This window comes from Macaca nemestrina, chromosome 10 (genome assembly GCF_043159975.1).
Source record: "Macaca nemestrina isolate mMacNem1 chromosome 10, mMacNem.hap1, whole genome shotgun sequence".
In the NCBI taxonomy this organism is placed as follows: Eukaryota; Metazoa; Chordata; class Mammalia; order Primates; family Cercopithecidae; genus Macaca; species Macaca nemestrina.
The window spans coordinates 55,424,257-55,444,957 of NC_092134.1; the positions used below are offsets into that span (position 1 = coordinate 55,424,257).

The 20,701-nt window shown below is 34.2% G+C and overlaps 1 protein-coding gene across 13 annotated transcripts in view; it reads right to left on the reverse strand.

Moving 5' to 3' along the window:
- LOC105473314 (neuron navigator 3) overlaps positions 1-20,701 on the reverse strand; it is an 899,580-nt gene that overhangs the window by 262,049 nt on the left and 616,830 nt on the right. For all 13 annotated transcript variants that reach the window (XM_011727068.3, XM_071070568.1, XM_071070565.1 and 10 more), the window contains 2 exons: positions 14,265-14,382; positions 13,565-13,617 (listed from right to left, as the gene is read on the reverse strand). In XM_011727068.3, coding sequence (XP_011725370.2) covers positions 13,565-13,617; positions 14,265-14,382 — 171 coding nt within the window. The remainder of the gene's footprint in view (positions 1-13,564; positions 13,618-14,264; positions 14,383-20,701) is intronic.

Here is a 20,701-nt window from a genome sequence, read left to right on the forward strand (position 1 = left end):
AATAAAATTTCAATCAATAAATAGATAAGATGGTTTAGTTTGAGCAAATGCCAATCCTAACATTGAATACAAGTAATTACATAGAATTTATCCTAAGATTTTAACTAGAAATAATTTTTTTTCTGGAGAGTTAAAGTAAAATACAGTAATATTTTTGCTTTGGTTAAAATTTGCAGGATGTTTGTTTTCCTTCGTTCATTTAAAAATTATTGGTTCCTTGAGATACTTCCAAGCCCTAAAAAATATATAGTTTTATAGGGAAGGGAGATAATTCCAATTTAATGCAATAAATACTATTATCACAGAGACATACACTCCTAGAAAAGAATGCAGAAGGGTCTTTTTTTTTTTTTTTTTTTTTTTTTTTTTTTTTTTTTTGAGACAGGGTTTTACTCCCATTGCCCAGGCTGGCATGCAGTAGCACAGTCTCAGCCCACTACAGCCTCCACCCCCTGGGCTCAAACGATCCTCCTGCCTCAGCCTCCTGGCTAACTAGGACTACAGGTGTGCACCACCATGCCCAGTTAATTTTTGTATTTTTAGTAGAGATGTGGTTTCACCCTATTGGCCAGGCTGGTCTTGGACTCCTGACCTCAAGTGATCCACCATTCTCGGACTCTCAAAGTGCTGGGATTACAGGCGTGAGTCACTGCGGCTAGCCAGAAGGTCTATTTCTGATCAGAGGTCAAAAAGACTAGGAAAGGAGAAAGTTATTAGTAACTAAGACCTACCTAACATAGTAACAAAGATATATTATTTTGAAGTTGTCATTACTATACCAATATACAATGATAAAAGTGTTGATCAGAGAACTGAATTGATATGCCCAAGGTCACTGCAAGCCCATGTTCCTAACTCCTACATTTTGCTGCTTTAAGGGAAGCCTGAGTTAGTCCCTGAGAGGTTAGGAAGGGTTTGCTGAAGGAGATGTGGTATGAGGTGAACGCGGGAAGGAGCTATATGTGAACTGGTCACGGTTGAGAAAGAGCATAGGTTGAGGGATCTTTTAAGAGATCAGAATAGCCAGGAATATTTAATTGACTCTCATTTAAGTCTTTCTCCACAACTTCCCATTGTGTACTATTGTGAAACTGCTCAAAAGGTTAGCAGCCTTCAAATCAGTTTGAAGAACATGGGTAGAATGCGTCAGGCAGAAGGGACTCCAGAGCACGAATCCTGAAATCTAGAGAAAGACAGTGGCGGGAGATAAGGCCACAGAAATAAGTAGGGGCTCAATGAGGAACATCCTCCATGCCTTGCTAAGGGTCAGGCTTGATCTTAAAGATCAGAGATCCAAACGTGTGTTTTAATCAAAAAAGGGAAATGATCAGTATTGCAATGAATACATCCATTTAAATGACCACACAGTACATACATAAATTTATTAACAGATAGTAATAAACATTTCACAAATCAATTTTTACTCATATCTGAAATACTCTCTAATTTTTAAAAAATCCTATTTTAGTATATTTCATTTTTAAATTAAGTTGTAACACACTAACTCAAAAGATACTATGTGAGAAATTTGCAGTTTTAAAAATCCTATCATGCAGGGAAAATGATTTGGAGCTGCTCTATGTTCTCCTCAACCATTCAACAACCAAATACAAGAAGGAAGTTTATACAGAGTCGTAAGCAAGTATGCTATTTACTCCATATACAAAACCCTTTCATCTTCACTGTACGTTTTAGTAAAGTCGATATTATTTTGTTTGTTCACTAGAGGCTCAGAAAGATAGCATAGCTTACATAAGCTTACGCAGTTATGAGGAGCAGAGCCAGAACTAAAACTTAAACCTGTCTTTCTGCAATGAGCTTGCTCTTCTGCCTCATTATACTTACTACCACTATAATTTAAACATTCTCACTAAGCTATTCCCAGCCTCTGACTCAGGCTTACTACACAGTTGGAAGATGGCTAGGAAATAGTGCCAGGTACAAAGAAAGTAGGGGATCAAAAAATATTTGGTTGAATGTAAGAATGAACACTGTGTAGTGTAAAGGTAAAGTCGGAAATGGGTATGCAAAAATCCACTTGTTCCACATATTTCATAAGTTCACAAGTTGAACTACTTGTATATTCTCAAATATCCAATGCATTTTATATGTTGGTAGATTAACATACAGAATGGTTGATGTGGCTTCAAGTAAAAGAATACTGGCATCCACCATAAGTTAGAAAAGGAAAGGAATGGATATCCCCTACAGCCTCTGGAAAACATACAGTACTGTTGACACCTTGATTCCAGTCCAGTGATACGGATTTCTGCCCTCCAGTACTGTGAGAAGTTAAATTTCTATTGTTTTAAGGCACCAAATTGGTGGTAATTTGTTACAGAAGCCACAGGAAACTAATACAAGGATCTACTCAGTAAAGCAGTAGAAATCAAAACTTTGGCAAGCCCAAAGATGAGCAGGGATCATTGTGAGCATGCATAATTCCAGGCCTTGTCCTCTGGAAATGTGATTTGTTAAGGGACAAAATTGCTAGGGACAGTGAAGATGAGAGGTGCAGTTTAGTTACCCCTGTGTCGTTGCAAAGCAATGCCTTGCAGGCTTTCCTTTCCCATCTCAAATGTGTCTGTGTTGCAGAATAGGGAGAGGAATAAGGGATATTAATTGGGTTTTGCTCTTTGATTTCTGTTTGTTTATTTGCTTAGTTGATCCGTGATTAGATACAAGGAGTACGTTTATTAATTAGGTCCTATAGTGTAATTAAAAATTTTGCAGTTAAATAAAACTAGATTTGCATCATGGTATTACAATTTTCACATTGTAAGAAACTGAGAAGTTTTTACTCTCTCAAAGCTTCAGTTTCCTCATCTGTGACATGAGCATGAAAAGAATTCAAGTTCCCACATCAACATATCATGTGAGGATTAAAGATGCTTATAAATAGCTTGGCTCCATACTAGGTATGTGTGGGTGTGAGTGTATACACACACATATATCCACACTAGAAATGGAGAAGGGTATATTCAATTATTTATATGTATAGGTACTCTTCCTAATATGGAGCTAAGCTCTATAAACTCATGTATACTAGAACAGAATTGTGTGTGTATGTGACTAGCTGTATAGACATAGATATGGAAAGTTCCTGAGGATATAATCAGATAAAATCTTTTTCAATTAGTAGGTTCAAAACCCTACTATTCTTATTTAACTTACTTGATAATTGGAGAATTATGAACATCATTTAATATTTTGTATCAGTTATAGGTGATATTAAATCCTCATTATAAACTACAATTGGCAATAGTGTTATAAATATAACTTATTAAAAATTACATCAGTATTCATTGACCTGAGATACATTCTTTTGTTTTTTAATAAATTTCTGCTTTTAAGTTTGTTCCAGAAAACAAAACCAAACAAGTGAATTTATTGTTTTATTATAAAGTTATTAAACTCTTCTAAACCTAAAATATGTATGTATATAAAGAGCTAAAGTTACATAAAACAACTTATTATTTGCCAAATTCATAATTTTACCATAAAATTTATAAATCATTATTTGTCTCACAAGACCACTCCCTCTCCCAGTTTCCTGAGAGTTTATATCCCTGCCACAGATAGAAGAAACAAGTGTAATATTGAAGAATAATTCTTATTTATATTGCAAGTTTGGGCATAGGAGAAGGAGAAGGAGGGGAGCCAAATAATTTTTTTTAGAAAGAGCAATCTCAATCAAAATCCAGGAAGTTATTTTGTGGATATCAACAAACTAATTTTAAACTTTATATGAAGAGTCAAAAGACCTAAATTGCCAATAGAATATTGAAGAAGTACAAAATTGGAGGACTGACACAACACAACTTTACAACCTACATGAAGTAAGTCATGTAATCAAGAGAGTAATCAAGACAGTATGGGGTTGGTGAAAAAATGGGAAAATAATGAGTGGAACAGAATAGAGAGCCCAGAAGTAGACCCAGATTAACATAGTCAATTGATATCTGAAGAAGCAGCAAAGGCAATACAATGAAGCAAAGATCACCTTTTCAACAAAGAGTGCTAGATGAGCTGGACATCTACATGCAACAAATATATGAAGAAAAATAGACACAACACTAAAGACATGATGTATAATATAAATAATTGATAAGCTGGACTTCATAAAAATTAAAAACTTCTGCCCTGTAAAGCACAGTGTCAAAAGAATGAGAAGACAAACCACAGATTAGCAGAAATATTTACAGAAGACACAGTCATCACCCAAAGTTTACAAAGAACTCTTAAAACTCAACAAGAAAACAAACAACCCAACCTGGTTTTTAAAACTAGAGTCAAAGACCTTAACAGATACCTCACCAAAACAGATATAGTGAGACGTATAAGCATATGAAAAGATGCATATTTCCACAACATATGTCATCAGGGGAATTCAAATTAAAGTTACAATGAGATGCTATTACAAATCTATTAGGATGGCCAAAATCCAGAACACTGACAATACCAAATGCTAGAGGATGTGGAGCAGCAGGAATTCTCACTCATTGCTGGTGGGAATGCAAAATAAAACACTTTGGAAGACAGTTTGGTGGTTTCTTACAAAACTAAACAAATGTCATATGATCCATCAATCACACTTATTAGTATTTACCCAAAGGAGTTGAAAACTTAAGTTCACACAAGAATCTACCCATGGAAATGTATAGTAGTTTTCTTCATAATTGCCAAAACTTGGAATCAACTAAGATGTTCTTCAGTAGCAGAATGGATAAACTGTGGTACATTCAGACAATGGAATACTATTCAGCACTTAAAAGAAACGAGCTATCAAGCCATGAAAAGACATGAAGGAACCTTAAATCCACATTACTAAGTGAAAGAAGCCAACCTGAAAAGACTACATTCTGTATGACTCCAATAATGTAACAGCCTCTATAGAATAGGCAAAACCATAGGGACAGTAAAACAATCACTGGCTCCCAGGGGTTGGAGCACAGAGGATGTGTAGGGCAGTAAAACTACTCTGTATGACACTATAATGGTAGACATATGTCATTATACATTTGTCTAATGTACAATACCAAGAGTAAACTTTAATGTGAATCATGGATTCTGAGAGATACCAATGTTTCAATATATGTTTATTAATTATAATAAATACACTACTCTGTTGGGTGATGATGATATGGGGGGGCTATGCATGTGTGAGGGAAAGGGGTAGATGGGAAATCTGTACTTTTCTCTTAATTTTGCTGTGAACTTAAATTTGCTCTAAAAAAGTAGTTTTTAAAAAAATGAAGAGGAGGAGGAAGTGGAGGAGGAGGAGAAGGAAAAAAAGAAAGAGCTGAAGATCCAAAGACCCGAATTCCAGACCTTATTTTGTTAAATTTATTTGTTAGCAAGTCGAAAGACAATCTGGCCTAGACTAAACAGACTAAATAGAGTCCAAACCATAATTCTTCTACTTACTAAATAAAGGACACAGATTGCCTCAATGAGACACAGTTGTATTATAGATTTACTGTGATGGCTAAATGAAAAGTATAAGCAAAACATCTAGCACAGCACTAGGTATATACCACTGATGTTCAATAAATAAGTGATAATAACATCGTTGAACTATCAGATCTTTCTCTGAAGTTGTATGTTTCTATGTAATGATTTCCCAGTATTTCTTGTTTGAAATATGGCTAATACAAGTCAGGTGGGAAATATGATTTTTCAAAGTATAACAAGGAATGTCAATATTTTTTCTATGTCTATCCACACAATTCAGTTTAACTGAAATCGTATTAAAATAATTTAAATATAACTTCATGAAACAACTAGCTTTGGCACTTCTACTAAATTTCAAAATACTTATCTAATCAAAGATAAATTTTGCATACAATTGCACTGAGGTTAAATGAACAAGATTTTCCCTATTTTATTTACTCCTTTTTCTTATTATTGAAATAATAGTAAATATATAAACTATCACAGATTTTTTCAGATAGGAGTATTACAATTCATACTGAAAATAGCTGCATATCTTAATATTTTGCTTCCTAAAATAAGATTGTTAAAATTGTCCTACTGTTAAATATTTTTCCACTGATTATTGTAAGTGATAATTTTATTAAGTTTGGCAGTGGGGGTGGGGGCAATTGAGAAAGATGGACCAATAAGTTTCTTAAAAATACCAACTATTAAATGTAAAAAGTTAAAATTATAAAAGGATTCTTATATATATCTTCAAATACAATGATTGTATTTTGTGTTTACAGTAATACTGGGCTGCCAATAAAAAACAATTTGTAGAATTTTAAGTACAAAAAAATCAGGATAAAGAATATGCCAGTTATTTATTAAAGTGGTCAGTATTCAAAGATATAGCAGAAACACCAACTACATTTTGCAATGGTTATATATGCATATATAAATTTTAATGTCCTTAAAAATTATATCTTCTCTTCAAAAACAAAGAAAAACTCTGTAATTCAAACCAAGTTACTTTATTCCAATTTCTATTTATCATATTAATTACACAAACAAGTATAAATATTGACAACAATGAGAACAACATTTAAGCTATTTATTCTATAATATAAAGTTAATACAACAAGGTGTTCTTGTATTTTTAACTTCTATTTAATTTCTAAATGGCAGATCAAAGAATTCCCGCAACAAAATGATTTCACGTTGCTGTTTTTCTTTGTAAATTAGACTTACTAAAACCGAAGAGAAATCATCCTCTTTGGCATTTTTTTTTTTAAAATCAAGGTAGCAAATCAGAGTTCCAATTGACTTTAGAGTTATCTGTCCAATTTCCTCATTGCAGAAATGAGCAGAGGCCCTGAGCATTTACTGAATGCCTTTTCCTGGGTCACATATACAAAATTAGAATTCCAGTGACCTTTGTCCTTTTAACAAAACACACTGCCTCTTAATGCCTTTATGTTATGTCAATTACTTCATTTGAACTTGACTAATGTGTGGAGCAACCTCTAGAGACAAGCAGATTTAAAAATCATTGAGGCAATATTCTAATAACTGAAATATAAATTCCCTAATACTAGTAGTTTATACACTATTTTGCAAAGTTTGAATCTGTATAAAAATAATGAAATCATTAAGAAAAATACAAAGTAAAGATTTTCAGTTAGTATTTCTTTACAGATCAGAGTTCTATTTGTAGTAAAGCATTTGTCTTCATTAAGCTATCTTTTTCTAGCCATTCCAGAAGATGAATATTTTCAAAGTCAAGGGATCATGTGACTGGACTAACTTAGCAATATTCCACTCCTCTGAGTCATAGTGCTACAATTTTGCAGTGTGCCATATATAAGATTTTATTAAACCTTTAAGAGCATTCCAGTATTTTATCTCTTCCCTATTTGGTTAAGAACCTCATCTTCTTATCTTACCTAAAAAACAAACAAACAAAAAATCCTTTAAAAGAAGAGTGATTACAAGCAGTAGCTGAAAAAAAATAAAACTTTAAAGGACAGGCTACTGATAAAAGCCTGGGCTTTTTTTACTATTCAGAATAGTTTCACTTTCCAGATAAATATAAACATTAGAAATAGGATCAAGAAATCTCTATCCCAAATGGGCTTAAAGATGTGAATTCCATAACAGTAATGATTCTGGGAGCCATAACCCTATGAGACGTGGAATCCGATAGGCAGGAAATACTTAAATCTAATTTTCCAGCTACTAGGAGTTAAAAAGGAATAAGGAGCCAAAAATATTCATATCAGCAAATTGTAAACAATATATATGTTATACTAAAAACTTAGGTTGAAGTTTGTGACTGGAAAACAATTGAGCTATTATGGTAAAATAGAGCCAAGAAAGAGGAAGGACAAGCTGTGAACTACACTTGCCAGATCCTTAGCTGTCTTACTTGGTTTGCAATTATTTCACATAATCAGATGTCCTCATTCTTCTGTGCATTTGTGAAGATCCTTAAATATAATGGTCTATTTAAAATTGTTTTTAAAAATGTCTTTGAAACAACTTTTACCCTACATGTCTAACATTTTTGTCTAAGAAACTTGCACTTGTGTCTCTGCATTCTAAGTAAATGTTGGGCATATTTTTGCTATTTTTAATTTGCTGGGCATTTGGGACATTCCTGGTATTTATAGTTTACTAATTTATTTCCTCATGTAAGCTCACCAAAGTTGGGATGTGCAATATATATTTTGAATCTTGATACCGCCCACCTAGGAATTACTCAACAGGTGCCATCCGCATTAGTAACTTATCTTTGGATGAGGTTAAATTTAGTGTTGAGTAAGCTCCAACAAACTAAGTTCTGTTTTCCAGGACCAGTTTAGTCTCAAGCTCATCAAAGGAAAATAACCATGACTTCGAAACTTAAGATAAATATGAACCACATTATCTCAGTAATTATACTAATAAACTGCTAAAAGGACACATTCATACTTTTTAAAATATGTGCTCTTTAGACTATGCTATTCAAAAGAATTATTGTAGGGATTATATATACATGCATTATATATATATATATCTCCACACACACACACACACATATTATATAGAGAGAGTTAAATTTTCTCCCTAAGTTGCGCACGCGCGCACACACACACACACACATACACACACACATACGTGGTGAATTTTTCTTTATTATAAGGTAACCATGGCCAGCTGTGGTGGCTCATGCCTGTAATACCAGTACTTTGGGAGGCCGAGACAGGTGGCTCACCTGAGGTCAGGAGTTCGAAACCACCCTGGCCAACATGGTGAAACCCTGTCCCTATTAAAAATACAAAAAAAAAAAAAAAAATTAGCCAGGCATGGTGGTGGGCGCCTGTAATCCCAGTTACTCAGGAGGCTGAGGCAAGGAGAATCGCTTGAACCCAGGAGGCGGAAGTCGCAATAAGCCGAGATCACACCATTGTACTCCAGCTTGGGTGACAGAGCAAGACTCCATCTCAAAAAATAATAATAATAAATAAATAAAGTAACCATTAAACCATTAGAAAATCACATGAAAAGAAAGTACATTCATATTATCTAAAATTCTGAAGTTGTTATATTAATTTAAATTCCTCTAGTTTCTATTTAATATACTTTCTTTTCTACTTTGAAATTACTTACTATATTTGATGTACACAAAATAATACATGTAACACTTATGTAAGTTGTAAAAGCAGAATAATAGAGTGCATTATACCCCACAGAACTAAAGTCCTTCAAATAACTTGCCTCTACTTATGTGTTTCTTCCCTGTCCCAGCCATAATCCTTTCAGTGGTAGCTACTATGGAGAGATTTGTGTTTATACAAATATGTTACATACATACTTTTTCAAGTATCAGTATCTTCACCCCGTCATAACCTTTTATGACATGATACAGAAGCAAATGTATCCCCATTGTTTTCCAGCATCAAATTTTCCACACAGACCAAAATTTCCTCCTCTTCTACTTCCTTTAGGACGTCATATAGTCACTTACCACTTCATTTCCCTGGACCCTTTCCTCTCCCTCTACTGCTTCCTCCTTCTCTGCTTACTTCCCGCCTTGCAAAACCTCCCCTCAACTCTGTCTTCTTCTCAAACTATTTATTTATTTTTTCTTCTCTAACAGTGTCTTAACAGGACACTCTTAGAAAAATTATTCATGACTCAATGTATATAGGCACTTCTCAGTTACTTCTTAACACATTATCACTCTACAGAAGATGTTCACATATATGTAATCAATGCCTATCCAATTACCAAAAATAAATACCTCATTCCAGTACACCAGCTATTTAGCTGCATAATATTTGACAGCATGTTACACATTCTGCTCATCTTACTTCACCCTAACTTGCTGGGGTAGTCCAAGTATTAGAGCTTCAACTACAGCATCTTCCCTAAGGATTAGCAGTCCACATCTGTGATTGTGTTCCTCAATGATAGTCTCACTCTCTCAACATTCTTTCCCTTTCCTGACTCCTATACCTCTATCACATGAATATTTATATTTCCTAGAGTGAAAAACCTCAAGTTTCTTCTCCTGTGACTTTATGCAGACCTCCTGTAAGATTCCATTCTTGTCCATGGCTTTAACTATTACCTATTCTTTCAGTATATTCTAACCAATACCCTTTTCTGACCTTCAGAAACACATGTCTAATAGCCTAAAGTTACCTCCAAATTGATGTTTTAATAGATACATCAAGTCCACATGTTGAAAAATGAATTCACTACCTTCCCCCCCTCCACCTTTTTAAGACATTTTTTCTGCTTCTATAATAATCATCTTGTTTATGGTAATTACTTACCCATTCAAGCTAAAAAATTGGGGCCATTTTAAGCTCCCTGTACTCTCCATCACCCACATTCAACTGGACACCAACATTTACTTACTTTATAATCCCCATGAAGCATCTAGGGTGATCTTTTAAAATATTTATATTAGATCATACCACATCCCAGCTTTAAAAATCTTCCAAAGGCTCTGTGACTGAGTTAGAATACCATAGCAACTCCTTACTTTGGCCCCACACTATCAGGCTTCCTTGTTCCCTTCAAACAACTCTCCTTGTGCCTAATCCACGGTTCTCTTCTATCTGTTTGTGGAATGCGCCAAACTTATTCCACTCTCAGTCTTTTTGTTCTTGCATATGTAACTGTTGCTGTTATTTATCTAAACATTTGCTCCTCCAGTTCTCAAGTGTAGTTCATTCAAATGTCGTTATACCTTGTACTCAGTGCTCAGTAAATATTGATTACATGTGAATTATCTGGCTACTATGGAAATTTATCAATACATTGTAGATTCATACGACAAAAGGGATTTTTCTATCCTTAAAGGCTTAAAATGATTCAATAAAGGTTAGCAAGTTTAACATTTAAATAAAAACAATTTGTGATTAAAAATAGTAGCAGACCTAATTTTACTTTATCTTTTGTTATTAACCTCCAACAGCAACCAAAGGCCACAAAAGACCAGGTATAAGAAAGAGGTGGCCAAAGTAGTGCTATGAGTAAGTATACCACTCACTCTTACTAATGTAGCACCTGCCAGTGTTATGCAATCAAGGAGCAGGCAACATCCTGTTTGGAGTAGATACATGAAATTCTTAAGCCTAGTCTTGCTATCATAATTATCTTTCCTGTTTGTTCTTGTCTCAATTAAAGTCTGGAATTTATATTCACTAATACTGCTTACACAAATTCTTAAGAACAGAGGCAAAAATAATTCAATCAAAAAAGTTACATTTATTTCATATGTATTTTTTCCGAATCAAGATATTGAAGGCATGCCAAATTCAGATTCAAAATTCAACTACATCATAAAGAAATGAGGATCTAAGTCATCCTTAGTCAATATTCAATATGATTCCAACTAATGCTTTTTGGCTGGATAAACTACCTTTTTTATAGCATTTGCATTTCTCAGAGTTTAGTCTTTCTATTTTGTTTTAATCAGAAGTGGAAATATCAACATAACTTGCAAAATATCTGTAACATGATATTTTGCAGTTAACAGGAATAAGAAGTAATAAAAAATAACAGACTCTGAAACTCAAGAGAATCTTTTCACAGACTTGTAGAATCTCTAGAAATAGCTGTTTCAGATAAATAGGTAAAAACAGCATCTCTATTAACCATTGTTATGAGCTTTGCAATTTTTTTTCCATCACTGAGTATAAGCTTGCCTGTTTATTGAATTCTCTGTAATCCCAGAATCAAATTGGAATGATAGCCAAGTAGGTGAGAATTTCTAGACTTAAAATGTTTTATATTATTCAACGCCTCCTCATGGTAAAAATAATGAAAGCAAAAGCAACCATGTTGGGTTTAAGAAACATAATTATGGTTTCGGGGGACTGTTGAGCTTTTTAACTGAAAGCCTTAAAAATCTTTTAACAGGTATTGATCTATACATGTGTCCTGTACAAAGTTTGTAGCAATACTATTCTGCATTGCATTTTAGTTTTGTTAATAAAGAATGTTCACATACATACTTCATTGTCACATTCTAATTAAGGTTCATTTTACAGATGAGAAAATGAGGCTCAAAGAAGTTACATATTTTTCTCAACATCACACAGCTTATTACTGTATCAAGGTCTAAATGTATTCTGATTTGGCTTGTTCACAGTAAAGCCTCAGAAAACAACTGTAATTAATTCCCACAGAGTCATTTTGTGCCCAAAGTAATTAGATCAGGAAGTTTTCTTAAAACTGAAGGATTGTATAGAAATCCTTTCTTTTACAGTGATTTATTTCACAACCCCATACACAGAGTTCATGACATTATAATAGGTCCTGGGAGTAATTATTTTTTATTTTTAAATTTATTTTATTATTTTATTTTATTTTATTATTTTTATTTATTTATTTATTTATTTTGAGACAGAGTTTTGCTCTTATTGCCCAGGCTAGAGTGCAATGGCGCGATCTCGGCTCACCACAACCTCTGCCTCCCTGGTTCAAGTGATTTTCCTGCCTCAGCCTCCCGAGTAGCTGGGATTACAGGCATGCGCCACCATGCCCAGCTAATTTTGTAGTTTTAGTAGAGACGGGGTTTCTCCATGTTGGTCAGGCTGGTCTCGAACTCCTGACTTCAGGTGATCCACCCGCCTTGGCATCCCAAAGTGCTGGAATTACAGGTGTGAGCCACCACACCTGGCCAATTATTTTAAAAATAGACATGATAGTTAATCACTTTTAAAAATAAATTATGTTTATGATTCTGGATTTCAGTTTTCTGACATTAAGTAAAGCAGGTCAGCAGATTTTAAAAGTTGATAGATTTTTTTTATTCTTCCAAGTTTCTGACAACTAAGAACTCATTAAATTCATTTAAAATGCCTATTCTGTGCTGAAGAGTTTTGGAGAAAGCTTCCTCTTGTGGATTTTGGCTGTCATTCCTGATTGTATCTGCTTGATGTAACTTTAGTTAAGGCATTTTATATTTCAGGTTTTCCTATAAAACTACGTCGTGACTTTTTAATTAAGAAATAGATTTTTATCTCTGTAGTTTATTACTCTTTGACTTTATTATAAAACTGTACATTTTTATTAGTTGATAAAGATAAGAGATAGCTGGGAAAGACGCAGATATCCAGGCTGAAAGCTTTCTGGAAGAGACTATGAATCATATCTCAAAATCAGTCACTGCTCACCAAACTTACAGCAACATGCCTTGAGAACTATTTCCAGAAGTGTTGAAGAGTCCATGTGTTTACACTGGACTTTGTTATGAACAAAGAAAATACTATTTATATACTTTAAAATGCACATGGCAAGGCCTGTTCTTTAAGCCAGTTGTTCAGACAAAAATAATCCACTTAAAAGTAGAAATGAAATTTACTACCATTAAGACCAGTGTTAAATTAAATTATACAGAACAGCAGAACAAAAAAAAAGGCAAGGATCTAATAAGACATCTGGAAATATGTCATGTGTATATAGGAGTCACTTAATGATATTGATGTGCCTAAACTGAACCCACACAAATACATATGAGAGAATGGGATCAAATGGTTTCTTAAGCAGGAAGACATGCAGAAAAAAAATAATATCCATTTACAAATGCAATTAACTCTGGAAGTGAAGATCAGCATTATATATTGAGAATAAATATGATTCTTACCATCTGAGACTGACTTCTAGGACATCCATTGATATCTTCAACTTTTTCATTTGCTAAAGCCAAGAGATAAAATAAAAGAGAGAAAAAAAGAACGACATGCTTAAGCAATGAAGTGAAACACACACATGAAAACAGGAAAAAAATACCAAGCAAAAATGCTCCTGCTACATATATTCTGTCTTCCAAGCAGTACACAAGAAGACACACTTGTTAACAGCCGCCAATTCTATATGCACAAATCAGGCAAAAAAAAAAAAAAAAATGAGTGAGAAGGAAGTTGCTGCTAATTCTTTAGCCTGTGCCAAATGACTGCTGACATGAAGCCTTTCACAATTGTCCCTGTTGGATCAGGATACAGTTTCAAGGCATCTCAGAGTGTATGAGTTGCTCCAGCTAACGAAATACACACATGGGAGACATATGGTTTAATGAAGCATTCATTTCTGACAGTTCAATTCAAATGATTCAATAAAGGTTAGCAAGTTTATGTATACAAAGATACAGTTCCAGTTATTTAAAAGTATGGCCAAACTGCCTTTTTCAAACATCCTCACATAAACATTTTAATTAAATCAGGGGAGAGCTCCATGAATCTCAGAGACACATGGACCAGTTCAGTAAGGCGCTCAACTTAAGTTGTGCTTTACCAAAGAGATGGCAGCAGAGACTTTTATGCTTTCTTTCAGAAGGAAGGTCTTACCAATAATCTGGATGATTTCTGCTAGGAGTACTCCATCTGCAATGTCTTGTTGCAAGTCCTTGATCAGTCGCTTGTGGCCCGATTTTGCTAGGTAGTGGTTGGCCCAGTCAGTGTAAATCTGTTGAACAGAGAGAAGGAAAAAGTGAGATGGGGTGAGGGAAAAGAGAGACAATAAAATGCTGAAGACAAATGTTGGATTCAAAGGGAAGCTATTCTGGATCACATTCCAGTTTAAGAAGTCATAGCTCTAAAGGAAATAGTTGTAAAGTAATTTTTAAACAGCTCTTTCCCCAACTTATCTCTCGTTTCAAAGGGGATGATTCACTCTCAAAATTAAGGGCTAGTCACTTGTGACAAAGCAAAACTTCCCTCCGGGATGACTACTGAGGAAACTCCCACTGCAAATCAGTTTGGGTTTTCTCTCTCTTTATTGTTTCTATCATTTTGAAAACAATCCTGCCTGTTCATGTAAAAGAAAGCCACCTGGACTGATTGACATAGAAACATTACTATAAAAAATTGTGCTTCTCTGAGAAGACTATTGAATTTGTCATGTGAGATACTGTATGTGTGACAAGATTTTGGCATCATTTTATGAAATAATTACAAATACCTTCCTGTCTAAGATATTTTATTTGGATTGTCATCTTCCATTTAAGCCTCTTGAAATGTGTTTATATGAGAGAATAGAGGCAGCAAATGGAGTTATTACATAGAAATTACAATGCAGAATTCAGAAGTGAATTGTAAGGCACAAAATTGAGAATTTGACATAGAATAGAGGTGTCTCTTCAACAGCAGATCATGATATACAAAAATTTTACAAAAATAAAACATTGTTAATCTTTTCAATTAAATAGAATACTTACTAATTTTAAGGGAAAAAATAAACATGAAGATTTCAGCTTCATGGGTGGTACATATGCATATGTTAGTGGATTTATTACAAGGCAGACAATGATGTGATGTAGCAGAAAAATGAAATACTTGAAATGAGAATAGAAGAAAGAAAATAAGATATATGCTTGTAAAAAGTATTATTAGAAGCACTGGAATTAGAACTGGAAATAAAATAGAACCTGAGCATGAGAAGCGGGGAGAAGGACCTTCCTTGCAGAGGGTATGACATATAGAAAAGCCGACAGGCAAAGAAATCTAGGACACAGCTGTAAAATCTGTAATTGAGGCAGAATGTCTAAAATTAGGGAAAATTAGGCTGAAAAGGTAAGTTGCATTTTATAGTCATGAACACTAAATGCCAAGCATATTAAAAACATTTTAAACATTTCTCACAAAGCAAATTCACATTTAAAAAGTAATAATAATAAATCAGAAGTATAGAAACTAAAAGGTCAAAGTCTCCCCACAACTTTCAACCCTGTCTATTTTTGAATAATTTGGTATGAAGAGTTCTAGAATTGATGTGTCTACACCCCACTTCACACTATACCACAGAACACACACACACACACACACACACACACATATATACCCATACACACACTAGATGACATTTTTAACCAAATCTGGCTCAAATTTTAAATATTATTTTACAGTTTCAAATTTATATGTAACAATATTTTAACAGCTTCTGTAAGAGCCATTTCATGTATATTCATCTATTGTTAATATTACATTATATATTATATCAATCCCCCAGTTGATAGATACTTAACTTGTTTAAATATGTTTCTATTACATCTAAAGTTGCAAGAGACAGCCTGATATATGTATCTTTCTGAACTCATATGCCAGTATTGTTATATGGCAAAAACCTAGAAATGGGGCTGCGAAGCGTTTTGAATGAATCTTGGGTCCAAATATTACAAGATTACAACACAGAAGAAAAAGTGTTCATTTCTATTAGAAAATACAAAGTAGTCCTACTGTCATCAGAAGACTAATACATATCTGGTGGTGATTAAGTTTCCTGAAAGATGTAAACAACTAGAAGCATCCCGTTGCATAAGAAAAATAAACGTGAGAGCAAAATTGCATCTCCTTTTATTAATATCCATGATATCTATGTTGAAGATATTGAAGGGTAAGAAAAATTAGTTGCATAACTGTCTCCTGAATTAGCACACAAATACGTGATTTTTAGGTAGATGCTTTTATTTGGTAATAATTTTACTCAATTAAGATTTGATTGGCCGGGCGCAGTGACTCACGCCTTTAATCCCAGCACTTTGGGAGGCCGAGGTGGGCAGATCACAAGGTCAGGAGATCGAAACCATCCTGGCTAACACGGTGAGACCCCGTCTCTACTAAAAATACAAAAAAAATTAGCCAGGCGTGGTGGCGGGCGCCTGTAGTCCCAACTACTCGGGAGGCGGAGGCAGCAGAATGACATGAACCCAGCAGGCAGAGCTTGCAGTGAGCCGAGACAGCGACACTACACTCCATCCTGGGCCACAGTGCGAGACTCTGTCTCAAAAAAAAAAAAAAAACAGATTTGATTATATTTGTATGATCATACATTTTTTGTACGGATTTTGTACTGTTCAGAATTTAAAACATTGAGCATATTCTCCTTCTTTACACATCCTTTTAATGATAGAATTGTTTTGGCCTTCTAGTGGAAACTTCAGGTTGAGTCCGTGAGTTGTGTTGATCTCTCCATAGGCAAAGAGTGGGGTCATGGGTTGAAAAAGGATTCACAAGGGTGACAAGAATGAGTTCTGGAGTCAGACAGATCTGACCTGAGACCACTTACTTCCAGTGGGACCCTGGACAAGTAACTTAACCTTCAGATTCTTCTTGTTTAAAAAAAAAAAAAAAAAAGTGAAACAAGGAGAATGATAATACTTACATTATAGGATTGTGCCAGGACTAAATAAGATAGCACTTGTAAAGCATCTGTCGCAAAGCTAGTCATGAAAAAACATGCTTGCTATTATTATCATCACATGGCATCTAGTTTTATTTTGCTGTGATAGCTTTCCAACAAATACTTATTAAAGTTATAATTTCACAAAGGTTAAAAAAAATTGAGAGGGCAGGCATCAGAAGACTAAAGAAATTGTACTAATTGCTTCTGACACTACTTCTATCACTAACTCTTCCTGCCTTCCAATTCACAGGTGTCATGAATCTGTCTGCATCTGAACTCAGGGAAATCTAAGTAAAAGATTGAGGCTGTCATATTCTCATCCAGGCCTGTAATGTCTCTATTGTGACACCACTTCCATCAAACTGTATTGCATTGGTTTTGTTTTATGATGACATTAATTATACACAAGTATGTGTTTAAATAAAAAACAAACTGATATGTACTAAAAGTGAAAATAAGAATGCTTTCATTCCCCAAATGCATGTCAACAGTTCCTTAGCCTTTACCCTAATTCATCCTGGGACTTAGGTGTGAAAACAAATGGGAGGCCAGCTAGTTGGCTTCAAGATACCTTGTTGTTAACACCTGTGTTTTAGCTCACCAATCATTTTTTGTTTGATCCAGGATTTCTTCCAGAGAAAGCTCAACCTTAAGGGCTTTGATATGTCCAGCATCTCTAATACCTGAAATTTTGCTCAGGCCATAGTTCTAACTTCAGCTGCAATCAGTGAGAGCAATGACTATATAAAGAAATTTAAAGCAAATTTAAAAATAATTGCTGCACACTTTATTTACTCCTTCTAATAAACAGCTGTGTCTTCCATAAGTAAAAGATACTTGAGACCCTCCAAGGAAATGACCAGAGGGGGAAAACCAGTGCCTTCCAGAAGGATATTATAATCTAGATGGTGAAATATTTCAAAAATTACAAAGTAACATGTAAACATATTTTAAGATATTCTATACAAACATATTTCTGTCTTTCAAAATTGTATATGTGTAAGCTGAATAAAAAGGTGGAAAAATGAGTTGTGTCTTTAAGGAGACTTCAAGCAAAGGACACATGGTATATAAACGTATTTAAAACTCATCAATAAATTTACTGTAATGCTCTGAGGAGAGAGAATACAAACAACCTTGTCAACTGTGATTAGAATGTGATCTTTAAATAAATACAACAGGATGGTGAAATCAGGTCCTGAAATTGGATTTGAACTCCAAAATTGCCCCTGGTTCATTATCATAAAAATAATAATCACAGTATTTAACCTCTTAGCTTCAGCTGAATGAGTTATAAAATGTGCAGTAATGTGTCTTGCAGGATTATGCTATGAATTAATTATAGTTTTTTCAGTGAATAAATTGGTATAATTGGGAACAATATCAAACTAATCATAATTCAGTGTTTGGTAATTTTTGTAAAAGGGTCATTGAGGATTTTAATCATGAATGTTCTGGCTAAAGCTTCCAATACGGTTTATCTCTAGATATCTGAAGCCAGTCTTCTTCAACTGTTTTGATGAACTTCAATGTGATTAATATAAATATCATCCCATCTAATAATTTTATCTCAAGAAATTCAGAAGAATTAGTGAGATTGCATTTACAAGAGGGCTGCTTAGAAATTCTAGTACAATTGTATGCATAATCATTCATTTACCATAATTAAAAGTGATAAAAATCAAAGTTATCATGGTATATTTTACATTTATCAGTATGAATTTTAGGGTCTATCATGCAATAGCATATATTCTTTGAGGAACAATTCACATTGATGGGATGTCTGCTCTGCTACTTAATATTCATGCAGACTTTGATTGAACATTGATTTTCTCTAAGTTCCACAGTATTCTCATCTGTAAAATGGCAATAATATTATACCCTACTGATATGGTTTAGCTCTGTGTCCCCACCCAAATCTCACGTTGAATTGTAATTCCCAGTATTGGAGGAGAGGCCTGGTGGGAGGTGACTGAATCATGGGGGCAGACTTCCCCCGTTGCTGTTCTGATAGAGTTCTCATGAGATCTGTTTTTTTGTTTTGTTTTGTTTTGTTTTGTTTTTAAGTGGGTAGCACATCCCTGTTGGCTCTCTCTCTTCCTCTGGCTCCCACCACGTAAGATGAGCTTGCTTCTCCTTCACCTGCCACCGTGACTGTAAGTTTCCTGAGGCCTCCCCAGACATGCTACCTATGGATCCTGCAGAACCGTGAGTCAATTAAATCTCTTCTCCTTATAAATTACCCAGTCTCGGGTATGTCTTTATAGCAGTGTGAAAACAGACTAATACCTCAACCAATGGAATTATTGTGAGGATTTAATGAATTTATACTTTGGAATATGGACTTTCACTTAAAATATATATTTGCTACATGATACATATTGTTATTAGTAACTCACTGCTTTAATATGAAATATATTTCCATTAACCATGAGAAGTTTATTGATATTGTAAACCATTATTATTGTTAAATTCTTAAATCATAGATATTCATCCAAATATAGTTTACCTAACTAATTAAGGAAAATTGCAGGAAGTTATAATGACCTTGTAGCTTCATCATTTGCCTCTATGATATTTCTCTCACAGTACTTATTTCTCACTATAAATATGAGGATGAAATAGAAGGCAACGTATATGATAACATATTTCTTTTGTGCAGTGAACCTGCTATGAAGAAACATCAGAAGAAGATCTACTCTGATTTTCCATGAAGTCCTAAACATTTGTGATGACTTTTTTTTAGTACTGACAGTATTACATACTATCTTTGTCTGTCACAGCAAGCTCCTACATTTTTAAACATTATTTATTTTAGCGTTTGGTTAACGTTTTGTAAGTAACCTACCACTCAGTTGTATAAAAATGATTATGACTATTTTTGTTATTCCATGTACTACATAGAGGTATATGTGTTTCAATGGGATAAAGTAACTTATTTTTAAGGAATCATAAATAATCAAAGAAACAGGGAGAAATAATAGGGGAAAGACTGCCTCTTCTATGAAGTTAAAAGTCTGTTTGAATAAAAATACACTAATCTGTAACCTGATTAGAAAATATTATGATATAATTAGATGATTTTAAAATACTAGCTGAGCTAATTTTAACCCTGTACTTATTTAAAACATGACTGTTTTCCTTCAACATTCAAGCAGTAGCATTATATTTCTATAAGCACTGCTCCCCGGTATATTCAAATTACTGGCTTTGTAAAGTTAAATAGGTTCTTCTAAGCCATAACAGAAATTGTGTTGAAGATCAAGGATTTCTATGACAATAACTGGACTTCTACATCTTAAAAAATAGCAAAAGACTAAACATATAAAGTGCAACTAGAAATCATATCTTAGGGAAGAGTGATCAGTGAGGTTAAGTGTTTTTCCCATAAAAAGAAAAACTAGTATAGGGAAGAGAATTGGAAGGAAAAGGAACCCTAGAACACACTGAAGAGGTTACCTCTCTGGGCTGGGTTTGAAAGTAGCACTTGGACCTGCGAATGGAATCACAAAGGACAACATTGACCACAACAGTATAGGAAAGCATACATTTTTTTTTTCTAATTCCCCAAGAGACATATGGAATTTTCCAGAAGAAAGAAGTG